This window comes from Lipotes vexillifer, unplaced genomic scaffold (assembly GCF_000442215.2).
Source record: "Lipotes vexillifer unplaced genomic scaffold, Lipotes_vexillifer_v1.1 scaffold1639, whole genome shotgun sequence".
NCBI classification, from domain to species: domain Eukaryota; kingdom Metazoa; phylum Chordata; class Mammalia; order Artiodactyla; family Lipotidae; genus Lipotes; species Lipotes vexillifer.
The window spans coordinates 289,931-314,321 of record NW_006782296.1 but is presented as its reverse complement, the minus strand read 5'-3'; the positions used below and the strand labels follow the sequence as shown (position 1 = coordinate 314,321).

At 51.0% G+C, this 24,391-nt stretch overlaps 2 protein-coding genes across 3 annotated transcripts in view; both read left to right on the top strand.

The window, feature by feature from the left end:
• The window catches only part of DUSP3 (dual specificity phosphatase 3), a 9,591-nt gene extending 6,860 nt beyond the window's left edge, over nucleotides 1–2,731 (top strand). Inside the window, exon 3 of one of the 2 annotated variants that reach the window (XM_007455082.1) lies at nucleotides 2,272–2,731. In XM_007455082.1, the coding sequence (XP_007455144.1) occupies nucleotides 2,272–2,477 (206 nt within the window). In that variant the 3' untranslated portion in view covers nucleotides 2,478–2,731. The remainder of the gene's footprint in view (nucleotides 1–2,271) is intronic. The other variant, XM_007455081.1, reaches the window with a different exon arrangement.
• Nucleotides 2,732–14,129: 11,398 nt separating this feature from the next.
• SOST (sclerostin) lies at nucleotides 14,130–17,838 on the top strand. Its single transcript, XM_007455080.1, has 2 exons — nucleotides 14,130–14,366; nucleotides 17,060–17,838. The coding sequence occupies exons 1-2, from the start codon at nucleotides 14,150–14,152 to the stop codon at nucleotides 17,479–17,481; spliced, it is 639 nt and encodes a 212-aa protein (XP_007455142.1). The 5' UTR covers nucleotides 14,130–14,149; the 3' UTR covers nucleotides 17,482–17,838.
• The last annotated feature ends 6,553 nt before the right edge of the window (nucleotides 17,839–24,391 follow it).

Here is a 24,391-nt window from a genome sequence, read left to right as displayed (position 1 = left end):
ATTCCTGCTCATCAGCGCTGGGAAAATAGGGTTATGTTTTGGGGATAGGGTAATGGGAACGGAAGACACTCTGTTTGATTCTGGGCCAGCAGATTTCCTTCAGAAGAATGCCCGTGTAGAGGTGTTGGTGGGTATTCATTCACTCAGCTGGTCAGCAAATATTTATTGAGCACCTACTGTATGCTGGAGATTATAGGGCATCTAAAATCAGTACCCCACAGTCCTTACCCTTAAGGAACTCACACTCTGGCAGAGGAGGGTCGGTCTTTGTGTGGCCGACGCCGGGCTGCTGTTGAAGAGGGTGTACCAGGTGCCAGCAGAGGACTCGTAGTGTTGGCTAATATTTATTTATTGAATGTTCCCATCTGCCAGGCACTAGCCTAAGTCTTTTTTTTTTAAAATGAATGTATCTGGCTGCGTTGGGTCTTCATTGCTGCGCACGGGCTTTCTCTAGTTGTGGCGAGCGGGGGCTACTCTTCGTTGCGGTGCGCAAGCTTCTCACTGCGGTGGCTTCTCATTGTGGAGCATGGGCTCTAGGTGCGCAGGCTTCAGTAGCTGTGGCACGCGGGCTCAGTAGTTGTGGTGCACGGGCTTAGTTGCTCCGCGGCATGTGGGATCTTCCCGGACCAGGGATCGAACCTGTGTCCCCTGCATTGGCAGGCAGATTCTTAACCACTGCGCTCCCAGGTAAGTCCCTAGCCTAAGGGTTTTATGTGTCACTTCCTTTAATCTTCCAACCACCTTGTGCCATGAGTACTATTAGCACAGACAAGGAAACTGAGGCACAGTGGGCTTAGGTGGGTCATAGAGTAATAACCAGTGTATTGGCCAGGGTTCTCCAGAAAAACAGAACCAATAGAATATAGCTATTATTTATTTCAGAGAATTGGCTCACGTAATCATAGGGGCTGGCAAATCTGCACTCTGTCAGGCAGACCGGCACCTGGAAACTCGGGCAGGACTTCTGAAGGTAGAATTCCTTCTCCAGGAAGCCTCAGTTTTTTGCTCTTAAGATCTTTAACTGATTGGATGAGGCCCACCCACCTTATCAAGGGTGATCTCCTTTATTTAAAGTCAACTGATGGGAGATATTCGTTACATCTACGAAATCTCTTCGAGACTAGTGTTTCACCAAGCAACTGGGCATCATAGACAAGCCAAGTTGACAAGTTAAACCATCACAACCAGCAAGTTAAAATTTAAACCCAGATTCACATGACTTCAAAGATTTGGGTTCTAAGTCCCGATGCTGACAAAGGAAATACTTGAGCTGGGGTCTTAAGGTATGAGCAGGAGTTTGCCAAGTAGCCAAGGGGGTGAGGATGTTCCAGGTAGATGGAAAAACATGTGCAAAGGCTGAGAAAAAGCCTGGAAAGGTGTTGGGGCCGTGGGCGGTTGGCCTGGCAAGTCACACCTTGGGGACTAGACTACCCGGCTAATGGTGGCAGGTCACGTTTATATTTTAGAAAGCCCCCTCCAGCTGGAGTGTGGGTTGGTGGTGGTAAAGATAGAGTGAGAGCTCAGTCTGGAGGTGAGGGGGCAGAGGTGGGAGGTGACAAGGACCTGAACTGAGCACTCTGTGTGAGGAGGGGGTGGGGATAAGAGAAGCCAAGGCTTGTAGCTCAGGCTACAGGAACCTTGTTGACAATGCCTCTGACCTCTCCTGACCATCCCTTCCTTCCTTCACCCAACGCTGGGGATGCAGCACGGAGCAAAACAGATGGACATCCCTGCCCTCGTGGAGCTTATGTTTTGGGGGAAGATGACAGCAAACAAGTGAAAAAGATATGTGTCCCGTCAGGGGGTGGGGGGACCAAAGCAGGGAGAAGGGGTTGAAGGAGTATATGGGGAGGGGCTCGTGTTGCCAGCCGGCTGGAGGGAGCGAGGAGAGGAGGAGGGGATTACGTCAGTGGCGGGGGGAGGGGCAGATCTAGTAGAGCCTTGTGGGACATTTTGGGGGACCACGAGAGGGTGTTTGTGTGTTTTTTTTGTTTTTTTGTTTTTTGTGTGGTACGCGGGCCTCTCACTGTCGTGGCCTCTCCCGTTGCGGAGCACAGGCTCCGGACGCGCAGGCTCAGCGGCCATGGCTCACGGGCCCAGCCGCTCCGCGGCATGTGGGATCCTCCCGGACCGGGGCACGAACCCGTGTCCCCTGCATCGGCAGGCGGACTCTCAACCACTGCGCCACCAGGGAAGCCCCCTGGAAGGGTTTTGACTGGAGTCGAGGTGTGATGGGACGGCCCCAGCTCACTGTGTCCCCATCTTTCACAGGCCGAGTGCTTGTCCACTGCCGTGAGGGTTACAGCCGCTCCCCAACTCTCGTCATCGCGTATCTCATGATGCGTCAGAAGATGGATGTCAAGTCTGCCCTGAGCATCGTCAGGCAGAACCGTGAGATCGGCCCCAACGATGGTTTCCTGGCCCAGCTCTGCCAGCTCAATGATAGACTAGTCAAGGAGGGGAAATTGAAACTCTAGGGTGCCCTCAGTGCCTCTTCTCTAGAGGTCGGATGGAGGGAGGCGCCCTGGTTGTGGTGTCCCAAGCTGCCATGTTTAGGAAACACAGTGTACCCTGCTCCCAGCATCACCAGGCACTTGCCCGCAAGTCTGTCCCAACACAGCCCTGGGCCACTTTCCCCCTGGGGAGCATATAAAGAAGCTTGCTGAGGAGGGCATTACTGCTCCCTGGTGCCTACAATTTATGATGTCCTCACCCTGAGGAGGGGGCGCAGGCCTGTGACGGGCGTGCTTCTCCTGGATGGCCCAGGGCAAGGGGTGTGTGGAGGTGTAAGGCCTGAGATGCTCACAGGGACCCCTCCCCGCCTCCCCAACCTTCACCACTGGGCCCTCCCCTGAGTGGGGACCCCAGCCCTGTAAAGGAACTATGCAAACGCGGGCCCCTCTCCCCACACCGTGTCTGTCTCCCCTGTCCCCTCACAGCTGTCCACACCCTGCTCGTAGGCAGAGGCACGTCGTGAGGTCTGAAGTTGGCTCAGGGTCAGTTGTCCGTGGGTGGAAATTCCCATGAAGAGACTGCATTTTAATGATTTCCTTAGGATTAAAGATACTGAAACAAAGAAGCCTTTGAGTGGGCAAACACATGCCCTGGAGGACTCTCCTAAATTAATTGTTTAAAAAATGTGACTCCTTGGAAGTCTTGAGTTCAGAATCCACCTCTTTGGGGTACCCGGCTCTCAGAGGTCACTTGGTCGGTTAGAAGAGCGATGCCTTGGGCAGGGTTTTATTTTTCGTTTTTAGAAAACAGGGTGTTGAAGTCCAGCCTATTTAAAAACCCCACCATTTGGAGAATTACAAGGGTTTTGTCCTGAATTATAGTGTTGGCGAGCCCAAGCCACTCGTGCTCACTGCTTTTTGTCTCGGTTACTATTCCAAGAAGAGGAGGAGGAAGTTGGCCAATTATAGCACGTGCGTGCACGTGCGCGCATGTGCGTATCTCTGTGTGTGTGTGTGTGTGTGTGTGTGTGTGTGAGAGAGAGAGAGAGAGAGAGAGAGAGCAACACAGCCAGTGGCTGGACAAGCAAGGGGATGAACGGGCCCAGGCTCACATCCTGCCCACTCACCGGTAGTTCTTCCAGCTCTGTGCTGCCAGAAAAGGTCCAGGAGCCTGGGAAGCAAAAAATGACTCAACCAGGCAGAAAGGAAACATGGCGGAACGTCCAAATGGCGCCTTTACTGGTGGTAGAGAAAACAAAAAGAAACAGCCTCTGTAAGGACTTTTTTAGGATGACGTCGGAACGCACAAGGACTCACACACATGTGCGTGTGCGCATATTTGTCAGAATATAGGAGTTTTGTTTTGAACACAGTCTTCTTAGCACTTGACATGATTGCCATCAGGGCAAGCGATGCAGTGCTGTCATCTTCAGGTTCCCTAACGGCAGAGAGGTGGTCCTCAGCTCTGCCCCCAGCGCTTAGCACATAGATGTCTGATAAAAGTTTGTGGAATTAAACTTTTTTTTTTTTTTTTTTTTGTGGTACGCGGGCCTCTCACTGTTGTGGCCTCTCCCGTTGCGGAGCACAGGCTCCGACATGCAGGCTCAGCGGCCATGGCTTACAGGCCCAGCTGCTCCGCGGCATGTGGGATCTTCCCAGACCGGGGCATGAACCCGTGTCCCCTGCATCAGCAGGCGGACTCTCAACCACTGCGCCACCAGAGAAGCCCTAAACTTTTTTTTTTTTTGAGCACCAAATATATGCAGGGTGTTGTTCTGGTGGGTGTATCAAGTTCCCAGAAGCCTGACTTGGTGGTAGGATCTCTTGCAAGGATCTGCAAAGGAGTCTTACCTGAAAGGATATATCAGGGACTTTTGTTGAATATTTAAAATTCAGTTTGAAGTTTCAATTCAGGCAGCGTCATTACTGTATGGAGGTGGGGAATGTGCCTTTTCCAGAGTTGACCAGAAGCTTCCAGCTAGGTTGAGGAGAAGCAGGTGTGCCTTGGGCCTCACACCCAGGTGTAATGGTCTGTGTCTCCGCAGCCTGGATGTCCCCTTTGCTTTGTGACCTCAGCAGCCCTGAACAAACTCGAATCTGTCTTCTTTTTCAGCTACGAGGCTGCCCCAGTAGACCCACCTAAGTGAAACGGCCACGCTCTCCGCTATGTCCCTCACAGTGCTCAGATAACTCTCACGCTTAATCTATCTTGATCCTCACAATAACCTATTAACTTGGTAGGACTTATTCATGTATTGTTACCTTTCAGGAAAGGAACTGGGGTTCAGAGTGAGTAGGGGTGTAGTGCTCAGGGCTGCCCAGCTCTAAGGCAGAGCTGAGGCGACATTTCAGGTTGGCTGCTCTCTGAAGCTGAATTCTTTCTCTCATACTACACTCCTCCTCAAGAAATGAGCCCCTGGGCATGTCTGTGACCCAGCTCGTGTGCACAAGAGCCAGTTAGCTCTGTGGCCAGAGGACAGCTGTTCAAGCTGTGGTGTTGGGGGCGGCGGGACTCTGCTCCAGGACAAGGAAGTAAAAGGCGTGGGTCCCCAACCGGGTTAGAATGTGTGGCTCTTCTTCTAGGAAACATGTAGCATCCCTAAGTCAGAGCTTTCTGCTCCACTTCCGGAAGAGGCCCAGGAGCTGGGGCAGGGGTCCCCCTCCCACACCCAGGCAGTGGTCCCTGCACAGGACAGCCACAGCTACTTAGGCCGGCTGACCAGGATCTCTTGAAGGACTCTTTGTTAGGGGTATGTTGGAGAAAAGGCCATGGGGAGAATTAAGCCTTCACTTTGGGGCTACTTTTTTGCTGATAACTTGGGTTTTCTTGATAGTTGTTAGTCCCAGAAACGCCGTATTTACTTCACGAGACGTAGCTCCTTAAAATCAAACTCTCTTGTTTCAGCCGACACATGCCCAGCTGTGAGTGGAAAGCTGTTTCTGGATAGCTTTCTACCCCTGGGAAGTGATGGGATAGGAACTCAGGACGCCTCTACCCCCTCCTCTGACCTGATCTCTTTCTTTGACTAGCAAACCCCCATCTAGGCCAGATGAGAGCACCAAACAGTTTTCTTCTAGATTCTAAAGCAGTACACCTTCCGCAGGCTGGTCTGTTTCCCTGCCGCTCTGAGTGAGCTGGAGAGCAAAAATCACCATCTGTCAAGCAAGGGGACTCGAAGACCTCTAAGGTCCCTTTTGGCTCTGACACGGTGGGGTTCTTTAAGAATCCGCATTGATACTGACCGCCATCTGGAAATTATAGGGTGTGTAACAATATGATGACCAGCAGGTGGCGTTGTGTTCCACCTGTGGTGATGGATGCTTGGAAAAGGAATGTTGGTGCCTTTTGTGTCACAAGTTAATGATAAGATGCTAATGTTTTAATCGAAATAAGCACTGATCTTAAAATGTGAATATATTAGCTTTTCTCGCAGGAAATTTTCTGTCATAAAACCTGCACAAAAATCACTGAAGAGCCAACAACGATGGTCCTTCCAAGTCAAGATTTTATCCTGATTGGAAAGAGAGGCCATCTCCGGTTGGGAGAGCATATTGTTTGGAAGCTTTACTTACCTCCTGTCAGCTTTTAGGGTAATTTGATTGTGAAAGTGTGAATTTTCTGGACAGAAAAGGGGAAGGTATTAAATTGGTTTTAAAAAAAAGTAAGTTTAATGTCTGTTCTATCACAAATCAGTGTTAAAACACTAAAACTGTAACCAAAATAAATGTCTTACATTACAAAGAAATGGTCTTTTTTGTCCTTCTTATCATAGTTGATTTTCTTTTATACTTTTATGCTTAGCTTTTGTTTGCTTTTTCTAACGTTTTAAAGTAATCATCTAAAAATTAGCCCTCCTGATTAGTTACAGGTTCCATGATGATTACATTCATTCAGTAAATATTTATTGAACATCTCTCCAGTACCAGAAATTTCCTGTGTTAGGAATAATCCTTAAAAATAATTTAACTTAAAAAATTTTCAGCTTTATTGTGGTGTAATTGACTGGAATATTCTTTTTTTTAATTAATTAGTTTATTTATTTTTGGCTGCGTTTGGTCTTCATTGCTGCACGCCGGCTTTCTCTAGTTGCAATGAGCGGGGGCTACTCTTCGTTGCAATGCGAGGGCTTCTCACTGCAGTGGTTTCTCTTGTTGTGGAGCACGGGCTCTAAGCAAGCGGGTTTCAGTAGTTATGGCATATGGACTCAGTAGTTGTGGCACATGGACTCAGTAGTTGTGGTGCACGGGCTTAGTTGCACCACGGCATGTGGGATCTTCCCGGACCAGGGCTCGAACCCATGTCCCCTGCATTGGCAGGCAGATTCTTAACGATTGCACTACCAGGGAAGTCCTGACTGGAATATTCTTGATTATAGTAGTCCACTGCAAATGAGGGAGGTAAGATTTATGTTCCTAAGAAAGCAGGGGACAGGGGTGACAGTCTCAAGGTGGCCTCACATGAAGATGACTGGGTGGCATTTTAGGATTTGAGTCATCCTGCAAGCAGGCAGTCCCCAACATCTCCTCCCTCCAGGTGTCTTATAAATTCCTCCCGTAGCAGTAAGCTCCTTTATGATAAGCATTGCCTTTTTTCCCTCTGAATAAAAAACTTAGAGAAAATTGGGTGCCTTTTCTCCAGACAGAAAGAGCCTGGGCAGAAAAAGAGCCTCTCTGGTCTCCAGCTCCCCATCTGCAGCAGGAGGCAATTAGACTAGCTCAGCATTTGTCAAGCTTCTTTGGCAACATAATCTTTACATTTTCACACAAAATCTTAAGGCAGGGCACTGATATATAAAACTGGTAACATGTTTTTTTAAGTGTAAGTTACACTTAAAAAACATTTTAATTAAAAAGGCAATACTGTATATATACACAGTAATAAATTCAAACAATACAAAAGGCTTAGAACAAAAAGTGAGTCTCCTACCCCAAACCTTCAATGCCTCTACCCCAGAGGAAGCCACTAAGTATGTCCCTCTAGAAAAGTGCTGTTCATGTGTAAGTGCACACATATGGATACTTGTGTGTATGTAGAGATAGCCTTTTCCCCATAAGTGGAGAATGTTTGGCACTTCGCTAGGTTGTACCCTCTTGTTTCTTAGAGTCCCATTCATTTTGCCAGCTACCTAGCATCCATTGTGTATGGACATACTGTGATTTCTGTATACTTTTATTTTAAAGGTGCAGTCTGCTTTAATGAGCATCAAATATACAATGAGACTCATGAATGATAATCACAGTATTTGATCTGCTTTGCATGCAGTTAATTTCTGTCATCTGCTGCGGTGGTACAGTGTCAAGCACATCCTGATACTCAGAGCTAACTAAGGAGGGATGTCCTGTGCTCCCTTGTGTAATTTCATGGGCGTGGATATGCCCAAGCCTAATTTTTAAAATGACAGTCTCTGAGCTATGGCCTTCTGTATTGATGACCCATTTATAATAAGTTCAAATGCACGGAAATACCATTTCTGAAGTCTACACCAAAATGAGTTAATTTGGAGGCAACAACATGAGTGGGTCATCTCCAGTTCATTCAGAGCAGATGCATAGGGCTTCCCTGGTGGCGCAGTGGTTGAGAGTCCGCCTGCCGATGCAGGGGACACGGGTTCGTGCCCCGGTCCGGGAAGATCCCACATGCCGCGGAGCGGCTGGGCCCGTGAGCCATGGCCACTGAGCCTGCGCGTTCGGAGCCTGTGCTCTGCAACGGGAGAGGCCACAACAGTGAGAGGCCCATGTACGGCAAAAAAAAGAAGCAGATGCATACCACATTTAGGTAATGTAGTATGCATCTGCCTCTGAACATAGAGGGTGACAGAGAATCTTCTTTGTCAACTTAAGCCCCTCTGAGCTCTTTTTCAACTGGGCCTCGACTTTTGGACTTCCTTGTTCATCTCTGTATTGTCTAATTTTAGCAAGAATCCTGCCAAGTCAGTTTAGGCAGAATCCCCCTCCCTCCATATCTGATCACCCTCAATACCTAATCGGGTTCCTCACCAGCCACCATCCCCCGGGTGATGTCTGACCACCCTGGCCTGCCTTTAGCAAGAATCCTGTTAGGTCCATTTCACCAGAATCCTCCTCACCCCTGATGTTTCCTCAGTAATTTTCCATCTGCTGACCCCCACCCTGCTGCTTGGCTATAAATTCCCACTTTCCTTCTTGTATTCAAAGTTGAGCCCAGTCTCTCTCCTCGCAACTACACAACCCCATTGCAGTGGTCCCTATCCCTGCCATGGTGGTACCCCCTTGAATATAAAGTCTTCTTTACCATTTTAAACAAGGATTTGCAGATAGGGGCCCTCCTGCAGGCAGAGGGTGGTAGTTTGGACAGCAGTTGGCGAGATTCTGGGGATAAGTCAGGGCCCCCCAACTTAAAGGGCCTGGTCTGCCAGGCAGAAGGAAGCAGAGGTTTTATCATGTTGGGGCTGGGGGAGCCATTAGCCCATTCTAAGCAGGAAGCTGAGTGACACAAGCTCTTTGGGGCTCGCTGAACCAACAGGTAGATTTCCACCTGTGCTGAGACCCTGCCCTCTACAGAGTACAAGTTCTCAACTGTGAATAAAGACAGGGTGATTTGGATTTCCCTCAGGGTAGGCAACTGCCTATAAACAGAGATTGCCCTCCAAATCCAGATCCTCCATTTTTACCACTCATCTGTGGCAGCAAAATCTGTTTAAAAATGCAGCTAATAAGAGTCCTCAGTTTCCATGAATTAGAGACTGGGAGCTTGGGAACCAAGTACAGAGTGAAACTAACTTACCTTTGAGGTCCCTTTCAGATCAAACATTCTACAATCCCGAGGAGTCAGACGAGCATAACTTACTTTCCAAATTTGGCCTGTCCTTCAGAGTCTGGTCCAAATGCCACATCTTCCCAGAGCCACCCCAGGGGGAAGAGACTGTTCTCTTCTCTAAAGGCCCATAACACTTTATCCTGTTTAAAGAATGTATCTGAAGATTTCCTAGTGGCACCAATCACTTTCTACCCGGCATTAGAGTTATTTGGGTGAAGAATTTATTCCTTCCCTGGTACCAGAGCTCCTTGGTGGAGAGCGTGTATGAGTTCATCGTGCCTGATAGGAGGCCTTGCTTCATTAAATGTTTGACAGGTGGACTTATAAACTGGCAGCTTGGTAGAAACAAAACCCAGTAAATCATCACATAGAAAAACAGCCTTGCTAGAAATTTAGGTGCAACTACTAAAGTATTAAATTCAATATGGCGGGGGGACTTCCATGGTGGCACAGTGGTTAAGAATCTGCCTGCCAATGCAGGGGACACGGGTTCGGGCCCTGGTCCAGGAAGATCCCACATGCCTCTGAGCAACTAATCCTGTGCGCCACAACTACTGAGCCTGCGCTCTAGAGCCCGTGAGCCACAACTACTGAGCCTACGTGCCACAACTACTGAAGCCCACGTGCCACAACTACTGAAGCCCGCGTGCCTAGAGCCCATGCTCCACAATAAGAGAAGCCACTGCAATGAGAAGCCAGCACACCACAATGAAGAGTAGCCCCTGCTCACCACAACTAGAGAAAGACCGCGCGCAGCAACGAACACCCAATGCAGCCATAAGTAAATAAATAAATAAATTTATTTTAAAAATTCAATAGGGGGACTTCCCCGGTGCCACAGTGGATAGGACTCCACGCTCCCAGTGCAGGGGGCCCGGGTTCGACCCCTGGTTGGGGAACTGGATCCCACATGCAGGCTGCAACTAAGAGTTCGCATGCCATAACTAAGGAGCTGGTGAGCTGCAACTAAGGAGCCCTGGAGCCACAACTAAGGAGCCTACCTGCCGCAACTAAGACCTGGTGCAGCCAAATAAATAAATATTTTTTTAAATAAATAAATAAATAAATTCAGTTTAAGGGACTTCCCTGGCGGTCCAGTGGTTAAGACTCCACACTTCCACTGCAGAGGGCCTGGGTTTGATCCCTGGTCGGGGAACTAAGATCCTGCATGCCACGTGGTATGGCCAAATATGTAAATAAATTCAATTAAAAAAAATGTAACAGCCCAAACCCAGGGTTGGCAGCCTTGTGGAGAAACATGCTGTTATGGATTGGACCGTGTTCCTCCAAAATTCACATGTTGAATCCAAGGACTTCAGAATGTGACCTTATTTGGAAGTAGGGTCGTTGCAGATGTAATTAGTTGAGATGAGGTCATGAGTGTGGGCGCTAATCCAATATGACTGATGTCCTCATAAGAAGGCGGAATTAGGACACAAATGTGCACACAGGGAGGACAGCATGTGAAGATGAAGGTAGAGATCGGGGCGAAGCTTCTGCAAACCAAGGAATGCCAAAGCTTGCCAGCAAGCCCCTAGAAGCTAGGGGAGCAGCACGGAACAGACTCTTCCTCGCAGCCCTCAGAAGGAACCAACCCTGCCAACACTTTGATCTCAGACTTCAGCCTCCAGAAACTATGAGACAATAAATTTCTGTTGTTTAAGCTACCCAATCTGTGGTACTTTGTTTCAGCAGCCCTAGCAAACTAAGGCACATGCCCACTTGTATGTTGCTCATGGGCCTGGGGACTGTTTATCCTCTCAGACCCAGAATTCACTTCTGAAATAACCCTACAGTTAAAATAAAATACGTTGTGGAATACTGCTCAGCAATAAAAAGGAAAAAATTGCTGATACATGCAACAACTCAGATGAATCTCCAGGGAATGATGCTGAGTGAAAAAAGCCAGTCCTAAAAGGTTACATCATGACTGATTCCATTTATATAACATATTTATTTGAAGTGACAGGATTGTAGAAATAGAGAACAGATTAGTGGTACCATAGGTTAGGAGTGAAGGGGAAGGGTATGCTTATAAAAGGGCAATGAGAGGGATCTTTGTAGTCAGAATTGTTCTTTGTCTTGACTGTGATGGTGGCTACTTGAACCAACACGTGATAAAGTTGCATAGAAACACACACACACACATGTACAAATAACACTGGGGAAATCTGAATAAGACTGGTGGATTGTATCAATGTTACTATCCTGGTTTTTGCAAGACGTTACCATTGAGAGAAACTGGGCAAAGGGAACAGGGTATTTTCTCTGTATTAATTCTTACAAGTGCATGTGAATTTACAAGGACCCCAAAATAAAAAGTTTAATTCAAAAAAAATGACTTTGTCCAAGGATGTTCATAGCGTCCCTAACCGAGGATAGAGGAGCATCGGAAATAACCTAAACTACCCACAACAGAAGTCAGCTAAAGCCCTGAGGGTTTAACTCCGGGGAGTGTTGTCTAGCTCCGAACAAGGACAAGTTTGTGGACTGAATAAATATAAAAGTGAATTAGTGTTAAGTGAAAAAGCAGATGACATCACAGCAGGTTCTCTCTGAGCCATTTTGTGAAAAGCATGGCTATACCTTGGCAGAGAGTTAATTCAAAAGGATGGAGATAATTCAGAAGTTCAAGTCCACTGGATCCTTCTTTTCGTCCTCCTCCTCCTTCTCCTTCTTATTCTCTCTACCTCTTGCTCTCTCTTTAAACATTACTTCAGTTTCAAATAAAATGACAACAATAAAATGAAATGAAACCCTGAGCTTTGCCATCCTCTGATCGTTGGCTTCTCCTTCCGTCTCCAGCAGGTGGCAGAAGTATTCCAAGGATGGTCCCCACGGTCTCCGTTTCCTGTGGATGAGCTGCAGACCCCAACAGCAGGTGGGGCTCCAGCATCAGTCCCGCCAGCTCAAGGAATCCAGACATCAGAACTGCCCTCTCCGAAATCCAGGGCAAGAAGGCAGTTGTCCGGCCACCATAGGGTTAACGGTCCACATTCCAGGGCAAGGGAAAAGGAGGCTGGAGGGTCACAGACAAAGGGAGAGGGTTCCGAGGGCCCCCTTCTCACAACATCACCGGCTCTGTTGGGAGAGATAGATCACCCGCAACAATGGCCACAGCTGTTTTCGTCTGCCCTGAAGGAAACTGACTTAGGAAGCAGGTATCAGAGAGGGCCCTTCCTGCAGGGGCTTCTGTCTGGCTTGTAAAACTGTCAGAGCAGCTGCATTCATGTGTCGAGTGATGGATGATGGAAAGAAGGGACAGAAGGCCGCAGATGGACACGGCGACTTACAAGTCGAGGCAGGTGGCAGAGGCTTTGCAGAGGCTCTGCAGGTGGGGTGCACTGATTCATTGCCCACTGAAAATACCAAGGGACCTGGGCCACAGCCCGCTTCCCAGCCTCCTTCAGGGCCAGGAGTGGGTGCGCCTCCTCAAACAATCTGTCTGCAGTGAAAGCTTCCGCTGGCTGTCTTTCCTTGTCCTGCATCTCAGGTGTGAACATTCCTCCCCCGGGCCCCTCCTCCTTCTCTGGGGCCAAGGTAGCAATTCCTTTTGGGTTCTCTGTGGCTAGCTGGACCTGGGATGGCTTCGCAGAATGCACCTGTGCTATTCACCAATAAGGTTTTCCATATAGGACTCAAAGCTGGTTTTGAACAATGTAATGAGCTGGGAGACAAGAAAAAAATATATATATCAGCACTAAAAATGCTGGCTTTCACTTTTGCTAAGAAAAGGGGTTTTGTGCTCTCCACTCCTACCCACAGCCTGGCCCAGGAAATAACTGCCTTTGGCCCATCAGCCTGCCAAGAAGTGCCTGTCACCAAGCACAGGATCCCCGAGGAGCATGAGCTGAGGTTTCCTCCTTGTCTCCATCACCAGAGCCTGTTGACTTCTCATCCTGGTCTTGAAACCGGAATCCCTGCCCCCTCAGCCAGTGGAAGCCCTAGCTGTGATCCTCCAGTTTTCCCCTCTTGCCTTCCAGAGGGATGACAAGAGGGGCTTTCTTGGTCAGGATAATTGATGCTGAGCTGCATGGGGTTGGGACCAATGAGATTTCTTAAAAAGTAGCCTTCTGGGCTTCCCTGGTGGCGCAGTGGTTGAGAGTCCACCTGCCGATGCAGGCGACGCAGGTTCGTGCCTCAGTCCGGGAAGATCCCACATGCCACGGAGCGCATGGCCGCTGAGCCTGCATGTCTGGAGCCTGTGCTCCGCAACGGGAGAGGCCACTGCAGTGAGAGGCGGAGCGGCTGGGCCCGTGAGCCATGGCCGCTGAGTCTGCGCGTCCGGAGCCTGTGCTCCGCAACCGGAAGGGCCACAACAGTGAGAGGCCCGCGTACCGCAAAAAAAAAAAAAAGTAGCCTTCTGCCTCTGCCTGGGTCTGTGAGGGCCAAAGAGACACCCCTAGGGCCGTTTTATTTTGGTGGGGTGACAAATGAACTTGGCCTGAGAAATGGGGTCGGCTGGGCTAAGACCTGTGGAGGACTCAGAGCTGCTGTTTTCTTTGTTAAGTTGGTCCAAAGTTTGCTTGGAGGAAGCCCGAGGGAACCAGGGAGGTAGAGACTAGGAGCTCATTTTGATATCTGAAAACCGCAGCCGCCTGCACGTGGGAGGCTCTGAGAGCAGGCTTGCCTCACACGCCCCCTCACTGTGGGTCACCTGGGAGAACCAGCAGCAATTTGGGAGGTTTCTGAGCTCAAGGAGGAGTCTTTGGGGAGGGCTTGCTCGGAGCACACCCCGTTCCCTCCCCCTGGGCTGAGGGAAGCATGGGACCAGCCCTGCCCCAGCCTGTCCTCATTGGCTGGCATGAGGCAGAGGGGGCTTTAAAAAGGCAAACGTGTCTGAGCTGGGGACCGGAGCCTGTGCTGCTGGAAGGCCGGGTGCCCCCCTCCAGCTGGCACCATGCAGCTCTCTCTTGCCCTGTGTCTCGTCTGCCTGCTGGTACACGCAGCCTTCCGTGTGGTGGAGGGCCAGGGGTGGCAGGCCTTCAAGAATGATGCCACGGAAATCATCCCCGAGCTGGGCGAGTACCCCGAGCCTCCGCCAGAGCTGAACAACAAGACCATGAACCGGGCAGAAAACGGAGGGAGGCCTCCCCACCACCCCTTTGAGACCAAAGGTATGGGATGGGGGAGAGCCTTTTTAGCATAAGGGTCCTGGGAGGGTTCTCTTTGGGGAGGTCTTGAAGACTGGGGTAGACTGTCAGCCGCTGCCAGCACCAGTGGAGGCACCATCTTGCCTGTAGGCAGGGTATGGACGGCATGCCAGCGTAGCCCTGGAATTCAAGTGCAAGGGTGTGGGGCTGGTAGGGGGCTGACAGCGAGATCCCAGAGCAGGAAGGAGGCTGAGGTGGAGACGGACAGCCTCAGGGGCTCAGAAAGGAGATTTCAAGGAATCCCCTCCTGAGAAGAGGGGAGAAAGGTCCAGCTGCTGACACCACCGGGGAGAAAATAAGGCAAGGGGGCCTCACGTCTATGAGCGCCTGCTGGGTGCAGCTACTACATGGGCTGTGCCTGAACCATACCCTGGGGAGCTCCCAAGTTGAAGGTGAAGAAACGGAGGCTTCAGAGAACAGGTAGCTTGTTAGTGAGTAGAGGGCTGAGATTTGAAGCCAGTTTGATCCAATTACAAGACAGCCCTGGTGGGGGACTGTGTGGGGGCCATCGGAGGCCGAAAGCCAGAGCAAATCCCTGCAAAGCAGTGGGAAAGGGACACCAAAGAGGCACCCCTTCAGCTCCCACCACCCATGGTCTACCCAGTGAGCTGGCACTTGACGGAATAGGAGCTGCAGGCACAGTTTTAGCTTCTGAACTGGGTGGTAATTGGGTCCAGGCCCTGGAGGGGAGGCAGCATCCTCTGTGCAGGGTGCGGACACAGGTGGCACCATCTGTCCTGAATCCCCACCCCAGACCCTGACTTGCCTCCTTCCTGGGAGGGACACTGACCCTAGCGGAAAGGCAGTGGCCCCAGTGGAGGGCACACCTGGGTTCCTGGTCAGGTCTGCACATAGAAGCCTGGGGGGCAGTGTGCACAGCTGGCTCTGCAGCTGGCAGGAATGGCTGGGGGCGGGGGCTGGAATGACGCTTCAGAGTCAGAGGCCCTCTGGCTATGGTCCAGGTGAGAGAGGAGTCCACTGCCCAGGCCCCTGCATCCCATCCTGCCCTGCCTCACAACCAGCTGGGAATGGGGGTCTGCAAAGAGCACCCCCCGAAGAGGCCTCTCCCCTGCTCCTGCCCAGGGAAGGTCAGCTAAGCTCAAGCAATGGACTGTAGGGGACCCAAGCACAGGACGTCCTCCCTGGGCTCCCATGAGAGCTACAGGCCGGGAGGAAGCCACGTGCTCAAAACAAAGTCGCCCTTTGCAGAGGAAGCGCCTAACCTAGGGGTACTATTCTTGGAAAGCCCCAAAGCCTCCTTCCCTGGGCAAACAGGCCACGCCCACACACCACCCCCGGGGCCTGGGAGCAGAGGTGAGGATGCCAAACCAACCCAGAAGCCAGGAGGCCAGCCATGGGAGAGAGGGAACCCTGACATCTCCCCTGCTGTGCTTGTTCTCACGGGGAAGGCAGGGGTGGGGGTGGTTGGCCTTCTTTGCCTCCTCTCTGGTTTTGGACTTAGGACTATTTTTCATCCCTTTGTGTCACATTGGAACTGTCCCTATGAGACCCTTGGGGATGGGCAAGTGCTCACATGAGGACAAGCTGTTTAAAAAAGCTCCCACCCATCTAAGCCCACACTAGGAGACATGATCAAGGTGTCTTCGGGGACAAAGCCAGGCCTTAGAGCCCAAACTTTCTCTGCCCAGGGAGCAAGCCTGTGCCACCACTGGGTATCCATCAAATGTCACAGAAGAGACTCGCCCAGCATGGTGCCTGGTACACAGCACGTGCTTAATAAATGTTTGTGGCGGCCAGTGAGAGCTTGGTATCCCTCTGGTAGGGAAGTGAACATAGCAAAAATAGTAAAAAGCAGGCCTTTGTCCCCCACCCAGCATCCCTCGGTGATCGGGCACACAGCTTCAACTCTTGTGGGAGCTGAGAAGCTCTGGGACCCCAGAGGAGCAGAGTCAGGAGACCGGCTCTGTCTAACTGGAAAGAGCTTTTCCCTCTCTGGACCTCAGTGTCCACAGTGATAATGAGGGGGCTGGACATGCTGCCATTGGCTCCTTTCAAGTCCAACGACTTCGGTCTCCTCTCCACCCCCCCTTCCATTCTTCTCCGTAGCTGCCCTGATTTATTATCTTCAATTAACCTCTACTCCTCTTTCCATCCCCAGACCCCCAGTCTCCCCTCTCAACCGGCTGGAAAAGGAATTTGGGAGAAGCCAGAGCCATTCAGAGAACATGGCTAATACCTACCCTACTGAGGCCAGGGGCCCTGTGGCACAGATGTGACTTAAGTCTGGCAAAGAGGGCCCCCTTGGAGAGGAATAATAATAACATAACAACAGTCAACACTTCCAGCTCTTAGTATGTTCCAGGCAGTGTCCTCTGCATTATAGATGTAATGGATTAGCTCACTGAATCTTCAAGACAACCCATTTTACAAACAGGAAGCACAGAGAGGTTAAGTAACTAGTCCAAGGTCACACAGTCATGGAGCTGATATTTGAACTGAAGCAATCACTTGGCTCCAAAGTTTTAGGGGGAGAGGGTGAATAGGAGATCTTTCCCCCAACTCCAGAGTACCTGGGCCCTTCCCATAATAGATCCCCAGAGGCAAAAGCGTCGGGGGAGAGGCAGGTTTGGAAGAGGCGGAGTGGTTTGGAGGGAGGCGGGACGGATGGTCGCCCTCACGCGCGCTTCTCTCCGCAGACGCCTCCGAGTACAGCTGCCGCGAGCTGCACTTCACCCGCTACGTGACGGACGGGCAGTGCCGCAGCGCCAAGCCGGTCACCGAGCTAGTGTGCTCGGGCCAGTGCGGCCCGGCGCGCCTGCTGCCCAACGCCATCGGCCGCGGCAAGTGGTGGCGCCCGAGTGGGCCCGACTTCCGCTGCATCCCCGACCGCTACCGCGCGCAGCGGGTGCAGCTGCTGTGTCCCAGCGGCGCGGCACCGCGCGCGCGCAAGGTGCGCCTGGTGGCCTCGTGCAAATGCAAGCGCCTCACCCGCTTCCACAACCAGTCTGAGCTCAAGGATTTCGGGCCCGAGGCCGCCCGGCCACAGAAGGGCCGGAAGCCGCGGCCCCGCGCCCGGGGCGCCAAAGCCAACCGGGCGGAGCTGGAGAACGCGTATTAGAGCCCGCCCGCCGCGCCGCGCCGCGCCCCCAGCGGGCGCCCCCGACCCAGGCGCCCCAGGTTTCCGCCCCTTGCGCTCGCGGTTTGATCGTTTGTGTTTCACTTTAAATACCTGCAACCCAGGGCCGGGGGCTGAAACCTTCCCGGCTGCAGGCCCTGGGGATCCGGGTGTCAGCAAAGCCCCCCCCCACCGCACCCCGCCTGCCGAGGGGGTCCCCAGGGGCAGGGGAGGGAGCTGAGCGTCACAGACACTGAGCCACGCAACCCCGCCCTCCGGGCCGCCTACCTTTGCTGGTCCCACTTCAGAGGAGGCAGAAAAGGAAGCATTTCACTGCCCTGGAGTTTTAAGGGAGCAGTGGAGAAAAGTCTAGGGACTGGTTAAGAAAGTTCGATAAGGTTCCCCTTCCCCCCACCTCTCTGCCTGGCAAGTTGTGCCCAGAACACATGACTGGGGTCCGTAGATAGGGTTTCTAGTCCTGGCTCTGCCACTAACGTGCCGGGTGACCTCGGATTATTACACTCTTCTCTTTCTGGACCTTGATTTCCTCTTTGTAAAGTGGAAGTCGGGGGTGGGATTAACATCTGGAGGAATTAACATCTGGAGGAATCTACTGTCATATAATTCCAAGGACTCGGGTGCCCTTTGAATGGGCAGAGGAGAGAGCGTTTGGATTGAATCACTGACGTGTTCGCTTCCAGAATTCGGAGTTGTAATCCTCTGATCTGACAGCCAAAGATGAAAAGCAGAGAAAAAGAAAAAAGTCTATTTATGGCTGACAAACTCCTGGAAGAAGCTGTGGTGTGTCCCAGCCTGGCCTCCCAGATGTTTGGCTGCCTCCACCCCTCCATCTCAAAGGATGCAGAAACAGCACCATCAACTGGGGTAGAGAAGGTCCCAAGGGTGGTGGGAAGCACAGAAATCACCCCCTATTCCCAAAGAGCAACAACCCCCCGCCACCATGGCCATATCACCCTCTGCAGAGAAGCTCAAGGTCCCAGCACCCTGGGCTTCCGGGCCCAAGAGAGCAGCCACCACCCATTCAAAGGCCAATGGGTCCCTTCCAAGGCACTTCCTCCTGCCTACCACTCACGGACACATTTCTGTCTGGAAAAGAGCTTCTTACTGCTGTTATGTGTGATGGCATAGCTTACATTAAAATAATATTCTTGGGGAAAAAATTACAAGTGCTGTATATATGCTGAGAAGCTGCAAAGCTTAATGCTGCCATCCAAAAATCTTTTGGAAAATCATTTCCAGACACCACTTACTTTCTGTGCAGTTTTTAATTGCTAAAAAAAAAATTTTTTTTTTAAACAGAAGCACATGCCATGTGAAAGCCTGCCCAGCTGGTCGTTTCTGCAATCTTTTCATGTGGAATTTGTCCACAAGAATGAAAGTAGCAGTTTAAAAAAAAAGTTAAGTTACATATTTATTTTCTCACTTAAGTTATTTATGCAGAAGTTTTTCTTGTAGAGAATGACAACGTTAATATTGCTTTATGAAATATCAGTCTGTTCTTTCAGAATCCAGAAGCATTGTTAATAAAGACAATGAATTGTTACGGAAAGGATGTGGTCTTGTTTTGTCAACCACACGTGGTCATTTCTGTCAACGTTAACATCTTTCTCTTGGTCACTAGAGCTTAAACCTGGGAGGCACCTTTGATTGTGTTATGGTGGCCCTTGTGGCAATTATGTCCTTCCTTTGAAAGGTCATGTTCATCCCTTCCTTTCCAAACCGAGACCTCATCCCTTCACCTTGGCTATTGTATTAACCTCAGCCTGGTCTCCCTTTAGCAGCCTGCCCTTCACACTGTCTTCCAAAAACACTGTTCTCATCACGTCCTACCCCTGCTCAAAAATCCCTCAGTAGCTCCTCCTTGCCCAGGATCAAGTTCAGTCTTCTCACTCTGACATGGAAGTCGGCTTGATTTCCATCCCCCATTCTCCCAAACTCCCTTCATTACTCCCAAGTGGCGCAGACTGTCCTGATCCTTGCCCACCCGGCTTACCGCCCTTGCTTACCACCCCCAACAACTCCTGCTCTTTCTCTGGGGTGCATGTTCTTTGTCACCTCTACCGTGAACCTTCCAGAGATAATCCAATCCCCGATGATCCCTCTCTCCTCAGATGTCCAGCCCCTTTGTCCGTGCCACTCCTTTGGTTTCTGATTCTGTCTTCCATTGGACATTCACTCATGGACCACCTATTTCACCTGGCGGAGCTGTGCTTAGTACCGGGATAGACACAAAGCCAAGTACATGTTAGGACCAGCTCACAGGAGCTCAGTCAAGCTTCTTCCCAAATGTGAATTTTATGCCTCCCCAGTGAACATGTAAATCCTTCGCAAGCTGGGACAACGTCTTGTACTTTACTCAAAACTCTTACCTCGCCTAATAGTTCTGGACGCTAGCTGAGAATCAAGAAATATTCTTCCACCGCCGTAAGGAGGGATGATCAATTGCAAAACTTTGAATTAAGTCCAGCCCATCTTGGGGTAACCCCACCCCCAAAGTAAGCTGAGGTCCTCCCCCTAACTTCTCCCTTTAACTCCCAATGAGCACTCCTAAATTCATTATCATCATCAAGTCTTTGATAGGTGTCAGTGGGTGTTGCCGCTTCCAGGCCCCAAGGAGACCTCAGTGAGACCCTACAGGGAATCCACGCATCGTCAGGAGTGTCCCAGGGCCCAGAACACGAGAGCAGGTAGGAAATGGATACATCGTCCAGCCCCCAGATGCAGTGCGGCACAGGTGGGTGGGACACGGGCTCTGGAGCCAGGTTTGTGTTTGAATCTGAGCCGTGGGCTGAGTTCCCCTCCCTGACACTCACTCGAGCTGCTCAGAGCCTGGTTGGGTGGGCACGTGGGCAAATAATCAGGTCACATTGTCCTGTACAAAGTGTTAGGAGGACCAAGGACCGCAGTAATTTACTCTGTGGTGGGTGGGGATGAGGGATAAAGCTTAGGGAGGGTTTCACGGAGGTGCATGCTGCTTAGCGGTTCGCCAGGTGGAGAATGCAGCAGGGACATTCTAGGTAGAGGGCACGGCCCAAGCCAAGGCACTGAGGCTGAAGGCTCGTTGGCAGAGGAGACTCAATTCCTTAACGTGTACTGAGTCCTCGTCGTGTGTAAGGTAGCGTGGGGGAACCGGGGATTCAAACCAATGCCCCAACCCCGAGATACACCTAGGGTCGGCTTCTGGGATCCGGAGACCCAGGAGGGATGAGCCCAGGCTACACTCCCATTACCACGAGGGGAAAACAACCCAAATCTAAATTGTAGGTCGGGCTGGGAGTTATTTATGGAAAGTTATATTCTACCTACATGGGGTCTCTGAGCCTGGCGCCGATCAGAAACGGAACAGACAACAGGCTCAGCTGGGAGGGGCAGCGTTCTGCTGCAGGAGCATATGCTCTGGGGGTGCAGCCAGACGTGCGGCTTGTATTAATAGTCAGAGTCAGACAGAGGGACAGAAGGAAATAGGTCTCTCTGTCTCTCTGTCTCTGTCTCTGTCTCTCTCACACACACACACAAACACACACACACACACACACACACACACACACACTCCAAGGGGCTCCACCTAGATTGCAAGTACAAACCAGACCACCTTTGCCCAAGGAGGTAGAGTGAAAGAGACTCAAAGAAGCCAAACAGCAACCAAACGTCCGCATTTTCCTTGAAGCAGGCAGGACTTGGGCAGTTTGGGAGGGTGGAGAGCCTGCAAAAGCTACCTGCCTGTGAGCTGAGCTCAGAAACACAGCAGCTGGAGGCTGGTGCCATAACCCACACCGCTCGTACCTGATCCCAGACGCAGGCCTGCCCTAATTCCTGATCATTGATTCTAGCTCTGGGTCCTGCAGTTGTTCCTGCCCTCCCCTCCCCCACCCGTTCCTGGAGCGCATCCTCTGTCTTCTCCCTTGTCCAAGGGCAGGCAGAGGCTCAGACCTGGCAGCTTTGATCAATAGCTGAAGTTCCTTTTGTGGCCAGAGGGGCAGGAGGCAGGGGGACTGTCGCTTTTAATGAAATCACGCACCTGGTTTGTCCAGGACACCTATTGGCGCAGCGTAATTATTAACAACTCCCACTTTTACTCTCAAAAATGTCCTGGTTTGGGCAATAAACTATATGGTTCCCTTGCTGTTAAAAGATGCAACTTTCTTTGGACTGGCTGGAGCCCAGTTACCCATTTCCAAATGCTGGTCCTCTGCCTGGGATGCTCCTTAGTGCAGGGACTCTTGCCTGTTGCTGCTCCCCAGGGCACCCCAAGTACCCAGCATGCAGTAGGCGACTTATATGCATTGTGGTCGCATAGTTGTTGTTCAGTTTATTTAGGATTTCTTCCCTCGTGAGATCAGGTGGGTGGAATAGACTGGGATGTACAGATGATGGTGAGAGCGGGGAGGGGAAGATCTGACTTCTGTGCAAAAGAAGCTGTTTGCCCGGATCGTTTTACGTTAGGTTTCTGAGGCTAAGACACAGCTTTTACCCTCAAGCAGTTTATAATCTTGCTGAGGGTCAAGTGGAAAATGAGGGCACTAGGTACAACTGTGGAGTATGTGACCATTTGTCACCAGAGTGATAGTCAGGGGAGGGTGGGAGCTTGAGGGAACAAGGCAGGAGTGGGGTCCGCCTGAGCTTTGAAGGCTGCCAGGACTTAGAGGGGCAGAGAGGAGAGGCAACAGAAAGAAAGGGAGCAAGGGGGGGCCCATATCGGGTGGGGTGGGGTGATGCCAGCATGGCACCTGGCATGCAGCAGGCTCTCTCTCTCTATGATTATTACAGAAGGAAGCAGAAGCCAGGAAGGAGAGAAGGGTGGGGTGGGGGGAGATACTGTCAATCACGGCAGGAGAGAGGCGCCATCAACTGGCGAGGAGGGAAGGGCTGAGTACCCGGAAGGGTGGCATTGACTCCCGTGAGCAAGACAAGGAGCTGTGTCGCAGGTGCCGAGGGGCGCCGCAAACGATGCTCCGTTCTCCCCCGGCCTGGCAGGGCTGCTTTGGAGACTAAGTCCTGTCTTTCTTACAACCTCCCTCGGCCCTAGTTCCCAATTTCCCTCCAATCACCTGGGCTGTTTGAGCTTGGGTGCTGCCCACCAAGAAGGCCAGAGCTGGCAGTGGGCAGCTGCAGGTAGGAGATGGGTACCCATGAAGCAGAGTGGGAAAGGGAGATGGACAACGAAGAGCCCAGACCACAGACCTCACTTGCTTGACAACTTCCTGAGGTCTCATCCCGCCAGCAGTTTGAAGGCGGAGGCAGGAGAAGACGGACATGGAAAGAAGAGGGAGCCAGGCACCGCCCTAGGCTCCAGGCACGTGGTCGCCATCACGGAGCCTCTCAAAGCTCACGGCCTAGTGCCGGCAGGGGGCTGGCTGTCAGATAACAAGGAAATGCATAGTATAATGCCCAGGAGTGAAAAGTTCTGTAAGGAAAAATAAAGCAGGTGAGCAGACAGAGAGCCATGGAGGTGGCCAGGCCAGGCTTCTCTGAGGAGGTGGTATTTGAGATGAAACCTAAATACAGGGAGGGCGTGAGCCACACAAGGACAGGGGATGTGTGTGCCTGGAGGGGGAACGACAAGTGCAAAGGCCCTGAAGGTAAGGAGGGGGTGGAGAAGCGACACCACTAATTGCCTTGGGTGGCTTTCAGGCGTCTCTGTGCCAAGGCTGCTAACCCCTGATCTGGAAGCCAGCGTGGTAATTATAATTATAGTGGGGAGAGGTGCGCACGCGTGCCTGTGTGTGTGTGTGTGTGTGTGTGTGTGTGTGTAAAAGAGAGAGTCTCTCTTTGTATGTTCTTCTGTCTCTGTATGTTAAAGACCAAGTGATCCCCAGAAAAGAATAATTTGCATATTATTAATTATGTAGCTACACATGCCTTTATTCTTTTTTTGAATTTTATTTTATTATACAGCAGGTTCTTATTAATTATCTATTTTATACATCTTAGTGTATATACGTCAATTACAATCTCCCAATTCAACCCACCATCACCGCCCCCCCGCCCTTTCCCCCCTTGAACTCCATACGTTTGTTCTCTGCGCTTGTGTCTCTATTTCTGCCTTGCAAACCGGTTCATCTGTACCATTTTTCTAGATTCCGCATATAACGCATGCCTTTATTCTTAAAGCACATAATAGGTTTGCTTAAATAAGGTCATGGGCATCGAGCAGGTGTCTTCTTTCTAGGACACACATATGTTATGAAATTCATATATAATAGCAGAAAAGTCTGCAGTTTTCCTTTAGTGGATGCCCACAAAAGCCAGCCTGGGATGGAAGCAAGGATTAGCTCGGCTTGGGAAAATGCAAACATGGATGTGTTGATTGTTTTTTCCTGCCGTGGCTCTAGCCTGGACATATACATATATGTAGGAGGATACATGTTTATTATGAGACCCTGAATCAAGGGATGGAGATCCGAAGGGTAAGCAGGAGTCTAGAAACGAATTTCTCCTGGAAAGATTCATTCTTACTTCTCGGAACTGGATAAGAGCGTTCCCATCAAGGAGCACACTCATGTGACAGCATCCACTGCAAACCCCCTCCTAGAAGACTGGCTTTCAGTCTGCTCTTTGGTTTTTGCACATGTGGTCACACGTGGGTGCATGCGTGCACGTGTGCACACACACCACCTTTACTCTGAACATATAATGTCAAACGTTCCCAGGTATTCTACAAGCCTCCTGTTTCTGCCCCTTCGTTAGCAGGTGTCCAAGAACAGTACTGGCATCTGGGGGCTGAGAACGATGCTAAGATCCGGAAGTCACATCAGATCACAACTGTGGCCACAGTTATGGACAAGACAGAGCCCCTTGTCTTCCAGGGACACCAGACAAGAGGCCAGGATTGCACCACAGCTCTGCCCAGAGGACAAAAGCCACCCAAGAAGGTGGGGGTGTTTTCTGTATG

What these genes read in the sequence shown, in the direction of transcription:
- SOST (XM_007455080.1), top strand. Translation starts at nt 14,150, where the DNA reads ATGCAGCTCTCTCTTGCCCTGTGTCTCGTCTGCCTGCTGGTACACGCA. An exon ending in CCACCCCTTTGAGACCAAAG is followed by an intron (nt 14,367 to 17,059) that starts GTATGGGATGGG and finishes TTCTCTCCGCAG; the next exon opens with ACGCCTCCGAGTACAGCTGC.